Here is an 8,046-nt window from a genome sequence, read left to right on the forward strand (position 1 = left end):
TACATACACTAGTGTATAGTTCTTCTACATGCACCAGTGTATGGTTCTTCTACATGCACCAGTGTATGGTTCTTCTACATTCACCAGTGTATGGTTCTTCTACATGCACTAGTGTATGGTTCTTCTACATTCACCAGTGTATGGTTCTTCTACATGCACTAGTGTATGGTTCTTCTACATACACCAGTGTTTGGTTCTTCTAAATTCACCAGTGTATAGTTCTTCTACATTCACAAGTGTATGGCCAGCTGAAGTCCTAAGTCTTTTCTGATAGAAATATCTATATGCAATCGATTTGTACTCAAAGAGTTTATATATGAAGACTAGTAAGTGTTGATGAATAGCTCACTTACTTTGCCAATGTTGGTTGATATTAGGAGCCATCTCGTGTTGTTATCCCCGTCTAGGGGGTCTGTTTAATATAATTAAGGATGATTGGACATATTATGTCAGATGAGTAACTAACAATCTATATTTTTTGTCATTTCAGATGCATTGTGAACGATTTATATGTATCCTAAGAATAATTGGAACTACCCTCTTCGGAGTATCCCTCTTACTAGGAATTACAGCTGCTTATATTGTAGGGTATCAGTTTATCCAAACGGACAACTACTATTTTTCTTTTGGACTATATGGTGCCATATTAGCACTACATCTCCTCATCCAAAGCCTCTTTGCTTACCTAGAGCACAGGAAGATGAAAAGATCTCTTGAAACCCCTATCAAACTGAATAAATCAGTTGCCCTATGTATTGCTGCATATCAAGAGGACCCTGACTACTTACGGAAATGTTTAATGTCTGTGAAACGGTTGACTTATCCTGGAATGAAGGTCATCATGGTCATCGATGGTAACTCTGACGATGACCTCTACATGATGGATATATTTAGTGAGATTATGGGAAATGATCGAAGTGCCACTTATATCTGGAAAAATAACTTCCACGAAAAAGGTCCCGGGGAAACAGAAGAGTCCCACAAAGAGAGTATACAACAAGTCACTCACTTGGTTCTCAACAACAGAAACATGTGTATTATGCAAAAATGGGGAGGAAAACGTGAAGTGATGTACACGGCCTTCAAAGCTCTGGGGCGAAGCGTGGATTATGTGCAGGTAGGTAAAAAGTTTCTGCATGTTCGCCAACACAAACATGTCCTAAATAAAGGACCCTTTGTACAATCTGTGTAGAGTGTTACAGGATATGCCCGGCTCCCATCGACACACTGAACCATTCAGACTATTTAAAACACAACGTGTCCCATGAAAGTAGAATTCTGCCTTGTATAAAGAGGCTGAACAAACTGTAAAGTGAAATTAAAGTGGATAACGTCATCCTGAGAACTGACAGGGTGCCACCTTTCACCATAGTCCTCTTTCCCCTCCCCCGCCCTTCAAGTACATGTGTTCCTAGAAAGCCATGACACTCCAAGAAAATGCAAAAGAGTATGCATTAACTCACTTGTAGTCATAATGAGCAAACCAAATAACCACCTGTAGTCTGACTGGGTTAAAAAAATACTTACATAGGGGGCACTTTATTTTTAATATCCTGGTGGCATGTAGGCTATGGGCCTTAAGAAAAAATGACCTACAGTCGTAGAACATGAGCTCAGACAAAATACAGCTGGTTATAGCATTAGGTAAATGTTGGAAATACATCAGGGAATAGATGTAATCTTGGATCCCCCCTCTCTGGTAGCTCCCCTTTAATTATCCGTAAAAATCGAATTAGTAATTATAAAAATAAAATAATAATTAGAAAATGTTGAGGAATAACTGTACCACACTTTGGGGCTCAAAAAAGCTTTGCCTGGCCCATTAAATGTTATTGCCCTCAATGGATTTTACCCCTTTCCCATTGAACACTGTGTTTTGGGGGGTATTTCTATTTATTTTTTTCAAAAATATATATTTTTTTCTCAAATGTTTTATTTATTGTCTTGAGGTAACCAAAGTTTAGAATAACTCCTACACATCATTAAAAAATATTTATAAAAATATAAATAAAATAGGGGTATAAAAAGAAAATCAAAAATATAATATAAAATTATTATTATTATCAATAGTCTAGTGAAATTATTATAGACCATGAACACAAGACAGGTTCTTAAGACAATCTCTAAAATGCAGGGGCATAGCTATACGGGGTCGAGAGGTAGCAGTCATTACCGGGCCTTTTTGGCTGAGGAGAGCCCAGAAAACCCCTCTGCCACAGTATTATAAAAAACACATGCCCTAAATGGTCCCAAACTTTCGATCAGAGGTCCTAAGGGAGTGAGCCTATCCTCCATCTCCTTTTTTAGGAGTGAAAACTGCAGCAAAATTTGTAACAAAACTCTTCTAGGCTCTCTTGAATGGCCAAAGAGTAAAAAAAAGGGGCGATGGACTAATAGACAAGATATTTTCAGCCCCTTTGATTGATGGGGGGTGTTAATTGGGCGCAATGTTACCCCATCGATCACTATTAGTAGGGAATCTATTTATTGTAAAGGGGCCTGTTGTATTCACAGCTTATTTTCAGCCACAGGATTAAACCTCTAGACCCAGTTATAGAAAATACACCAAAAATATTTTCCTACATTTGCAACAAAGCTGTCCTTGTATTGCATGAAAAAAAAAAAAACTCCACAAAGATGAAACACATGTAAGAAATGTTTCCCAGTGATACATATGGTCTACACTCTTCTCTTTTAACTCCACAACACCTGAAGTTTGGCAGCATCTCGTAATGTAAGTTGAGGTCAAGTTGCTTTAACTCCATAAACCTCGGAGCGTAAAATGTCGGCAGCCGGGAGGAGTAGAGAAAACGGTAGATTTGCTGGATGTTGGCAAAGGTGAAAATATTTTCTCTTGAGAAAGTCGTTAGTCCAGAATCCCTCATCACCTTCCAAATCCATTTGACTGTCTCTTAACTATGAGTCAGGCGGGTCCTCTTATCCCCTAGGATCCTGTTGTATAGGGAGGGTCTCCTTGCCCCGGCACACAGAGTACATCTGGTAAAAGTTTTTTTCAGCGTTTGACGTTAAATATGTGAGTTTTCTAATCCCAAAACAGTCTGGTGGCAATTTTCCAGGAAAACTAAGTTCTCAATTTAAGGCAGGTTTTATTTGATTATTCGTTTTATTTTCTGCTTCAACAGCTGATCAGCTCATGAATAATGTGGGAGGGTTACTTTCCGAAAAAATGCAGGCTTTATCCATTGAAAGTTATAGGATACAAGCAGAGAAAGCCCGTGGGGTGTGCTGGGAGTTAAAACTTCTAGAAATATCTAAATCTGGCCATAAACCTATTTTGTAGAGGTCGACCGAATGTTCTGAATGAATTATAAAGACGCAGAAAACTTACTATGCATCTAAAATGAAAAATGAAGCAACTTTACAAATCATTTTAATTAAAAATCTCCTATCGTTTTGTGTATGCAGCTCCCATGCAGACCAATGTGTTGGGATGCAGATTATAAACAAACCCTGTGTAGTCTAATCTTGCGTTACTCATTTCCATCTGCCCCCTTTTCTACTGTCTGTAGGTTAGCAAGAAGAGGGAGCAGAAAGTAAAGTAATATTTGACTACAGGATCAGACTATACAAGGTTTGTTTAGAGTCAGTAACCATAGAGACACATAGGTCTGCACAGGAGCTGTAGACACAAAACGGAAGGAGATTTTTCATCAAACGCCCGCGTGCCTATAGTACATTTATACTTGTTTCAATGATTATAATTCAATAAAAACAAATTTGAAAAAAAAAAATCATCTTTCAAAAAAAATATTTGTAAAGTTGCATAATTTTTTATTTTTGATAAAAGGGAGCCCAAAAAAATGTAGTTGCAAAAATATACATACCCTTTAGTTATCACTTACATTTTGATATATTATCTACAGCCACACAAAAATTACAGGCGTACTATCACATACAGTACGTTTTTGATGGCCACAATATGACAGGCCCAAGGTAATTGGAGACACCTCGGATGATCTATCTTTACAGGAAGAGCTGTCAGAGGTCACCATGGACTGTTAATGGTTGGCCTGTGAAATATGATAGCATCTAATTGGTTGCAAATGTTCAAAGCCCCATTCAACAAATTGAGTATTTTTGTGTTTTTGACTCATTTCTCCTGTAATGGACTGTCTTTGGCCTGGACTGGCTGAGAGTATTTATTTATTACGATTCAATATTCTGTTGATTTTGGCCAAGCAGCTGCAAATATTCTATTTGCCGAGCAGTGAGACAGCAATAAAAATGATACAATAAGAGGCTGTTGCTGAAAGCCGGGTAATCCCATCAGAAAAGCGAGGAATAGAGACCAATGTGAAAAAAAAAATTGTGTTCATCTTCCACTTCAACACAGAGACGTTCCCACCATACGCAGCACCTGCGGCATCCGAGTGTCTGTGTCATGTATATAGCCGGACTGGAATTCAGAGACAGAGCCAGCAGACTAACAGCAATAAAAATAAAAAAAAGGGCATTTCAAACCCTTAAATAAGTAATAATAGATACATTTCATAATATGCCATAAACAGAATTAAATATACATTTTTATGAAAAAATAATAATATATGTAATTTTTTTTGTGTCATTTTGATTTTTTTTTCTGAATAATTCGATATTACATTTTTATCTAACTGACTTTATTTTATGTTTTTATTAGGTGTGCGATTCTGATACAGTCCTTGACCCAGCTTCATCCGTTGAGATGGTTAAAGTTTTGGAAGAAGACCATATGGTGGGAGGAGTAGGTGGAGATGTGCAGGTAAATGATTTTATTAATTTTGTGATTATTTTATTTTAAAAAATTAATAAAAATGTTGCCATCGCTTATATATCAGTTAGTTGATAATATACATTGTATCCTATTACATAGATCAGAGGCGTAGCTTGGCTTTTCTCCACCTGGGCCTAAGATTCCGTTTTCTTCCCTAGCACTGTATATAACTGCCCTGGCCAAGGCAAAGTGCCTTCTTGGCAGGCATAACGCTAAGGATTGGGCAGACGAGGCATATGCCCCAGGTCCTGGGCGCTAGGAGGGCGCCAAAAAAGCAACACTGCTTTGGCCGGGGTATTTACATAGTGCTAGAGCAGTAAGCTGAATATTTGCCCCAGGTTAAGGAAAGTTTTACCACAACTCTTGAGGTGCCCCCTCTGGCACTCAGCATCCTGCACACATGCCCACCACCTGGATATAAAGAGCCCCAATAATTTTAGGCCCCAGGATGTTGTTCATAATCAAGTAAGAGATATTCACCAAAATTTGTGGAAAAAATAGATTTAGCTAAGGAACTGGATTTTATAGCCCAAACTGGGGGGCACAACTATAGGGGGTGCAGAGGCTGCAGTTGCACCCAAGCCCTGTGACCTGGAGGCGGCCCAATATATATACTGCTACAAAAGGGGACACAAGAACTACAATATAAATGGCCCATAATAATGTTACAAACCTTGCATAGGGGTCCTGGAGTTTGAAGTTACTTCTCAGGCCCAAGCAAATTCAAGGTCAAATGGGTATCCAGGTCAAAGTATGCAGCAATCCTAGATAATATTAGGGCTGTATAGATTACCAAACAAAAAGCTGGCAACTGTCTATTGCCTATAGAGATGTCTGACTGTAACCCAGCCAGACTCTGTAGCCTGTCATTTCCAGGAGCTCCATGCTGGTTTTGGCTAGCTCTATCTCTTTGAAAGCAATACTTCTTGTAGTCACTTGGATGACATGGGGCTTGCTGAAATTCTAATTTATGATTATCCTGAGGACTGGCAGGAAGTACAGCCCCGCTAGACACGCAGTTGTGCTTTTACAATTAAAATAAAATACGACCAATGGAGGAGAAACACTTAGATGTTCCTTTTGATGTTCTTCTCACTGGCCTATTGTTCCTTTGCCTCATACATATAATTTAGTCTGATGTTGCTTTCTACCAGAGTCATTATTTCTGTATTAAATCCCATCCATGTATTTAGTTAGGATACCGACGTACACTGTCTTTATGTATTTTTAGATTTGTTTTAGTGTCATTTGCAAATTATACCCTACATCAATGTCTAACACATAGTTTTTGAATCACGATACAAGTCAAACAACTGTATCCAAAACGGAAAAAATATTTGTAACAAGATGAATAAAATGAAAAAAAAAAAATTCCATAAACTAATACGATGCATTCTTTTTCCATGTAGATTTTGAATAAATATGACTCGTGGATCTCCTTTCTAAGTAGCGTGAGATACTGGATGGCCTTCAACATTGAGAGAGCCTGCCAGTCTTACTTTGGATGTGTCCAGTGCATTAGCGGACCTCTTGGAATGTACAGAAATTCACTTCTACATGAATTCCTAGAAGATTGGTACAATCAAGAATTTTTGGGTTCCCAGTGTAGCTTTGGAGATGACAGGCATCTAACCAATCGAGTTTTGAGTCTTGGTTTTGCAACCAAATACACAGCACGATCCAAATGCCTTACCGAAACCCCTATCGAATATCTAAGGTGGCTTAATCAGCAGACACGTTGGAGCAAGTCCTACTTCCGTGAATGGTTATACAACTCCATGTGGTTCCACAAACATCATCTATGGATGACCTATGAAGCTGTGATCACCGGATTCTTCCCATTTTTCTTAATTGCCACTGTAATCCAATTATTCTACCGAGGTCGCATATGGAACATCTTGCTCTTTTTGTTGACCGTACAATTTGTTGGCCTCATCAAGTCTTCCTTTGCCAGCGCTCTCCGGGGGAACATTGTTATGGTTTTTATGTCGCTTTACTCAGTGCTTTACATGTCCAGTTTACTACCTGCCAAGATGTTTGCCATCGCAACCATCAACAAAGCAGGTTGGGGAACATCGGGAAGAAAAACTGTTGTCGTCAACTTTATAGGATTGATTCCTATAACCGTTTGGTTTACAATCCTTTTAGGTGGTGTAATTTACACCATATGGAAGGAAACTAAAAAGCCATTTGCAGAATCTGAACAGACAGTTCTCATAATCGGTGCAATACTATACGCATGCTACTGGGTGATGCTATTGACTTTGTACGTGGCTCTAATCACGAAATGTGGCAGGCGGAAGAAGGAACAGCAATACGACTTGGTGCTTGATGTATGATGATACTCAATTACCTATAAAGTTTGCAAACTTAACAGAAATTATCTAAAGCCTTAAGAGACTTTTTTTTTATTTCTCTAGGAGTATTACGGACATGAATTCATGTCTTTAAGGGAATTGCAATACTGCTGCTGGGACTTGAACAAACACTAACTGTGGCTCATTTTCACTTACCCAATGCCAAATAGTTGAACACTTTCGAGAAAATGAAACACAACTTTGAACCAGGCCTCTCCTCGTTTCGAGGAGGGCTATTTTTGTGCACTTTTTAAATTGTGCATATGCCTGACAGTGTTATGTTCTATATACCTCACTGGTCATGCTTATGTCTAGGTGGTCAAGGTGGAAAGGAGTTGGAAAGATTTCTAGGCCTCCTACACTATAGGATCTTTTCTATTTTTTCCTCTGGAAAAGTTCCTAATAAGTGGGCCATTCGGCTCTAGCAATACACTACAACTTTATTTATAAACGTTTATTTTTTATTTTATTTTAGTGATGGCTATTTGGTCATCAATTATAAATGCCAGGTGTGCTGTATTTTTATATTATTGTATTAATTATGTTTTTTTTATTTGTATGCCAATGTTTAAAGTTTTTACATATTTTATATTTTACATATCTGGTTCTCTATTCTTTTTGAAATGGGTTTTTATTTTATTTTAACTGATACTGGCCAAAATGTGAAACTTTATAATAGTTCATATTGTTCACCAAGAAAAGAATAAAATAATTATTTGTACATTTATGCCTGATTGTATTCATGATGCTAATTGCGCCCAAAAGATTATTTCTTCTTTTTGTTGGAATTCCGTAAACTATTTTTGAAATGGAAAATTTTGACAACTTTAGGAACTTCATAAAAACTGGTATTGTTTGACTTTTAACCGATTGAGGACCGGACACCGCTTAGCCATGAGTAGCATGCATTAATTAGTT

The 8,046-nt window shown here is 37.9% G+C and overlaps 1 protein-coding gene across 1 annotated transcript; it reads left to right on the forward strand.

Annotated features, from left to right (window-relative positions):
* Window positions 1-490: 490 nt before the first annotated feature.
* Window positions 491-7,634, forward strand: HAS2 (hyaluronan synthase 2). The gene is made up of 3 exons (XM_075827968.1): window positions 491-1,117; window positions 4,658-4,759; window positions 6,181-7,634. Exons 1-3 carry the CDS (start codon window positions 491-493, stop codon window positions 7,108-7,110), a joined length of 1,659 nt encoding a protein of 552 aa, XP_075684083.1. The 3' UTR covers window positions 7,111-7,634.
* Window positions 7,635-8,046: the final 412 nt, after the last annotated feature.

The sequence above is a fragment of the Rhinoderma darwinii genome, chromosome 5, assembly GCF_050947455.1.
Source record: "Rhinoderma darwinii isolate aRhiDar2 chromosome 5, aRhiDar2.hap1, whole genome shotgun sequence".
NCBI lineage: Eukaryota > Metazoa > Chordata > Amphibia > Anura > Rhinodermatidae > Rhinoderma > Rhinoderma darwinii.

Coding starts and splice junctions, on each gene's coding strand:
- HAS2 (XM_075827968.1), top strand. CDS start 491: ATGCATTGTGAACGATTTATATGTATCCTAAGAATAATTGGAACTACC. Junction 1,118..4,657: donor GAAGCGTGGATTATGTGCAG/GTAGGTAAAAAG, acceptor TGTTTTTATTAG/GTGTGCGATTCTGATACAGT. Junction 4,760..6,180: donor GAGTAGGTGGAGATGTGCAG/GTAAATGATTTT, acceptor TTTTCCATGTAG/ATTTTGAATAAATATGACTC.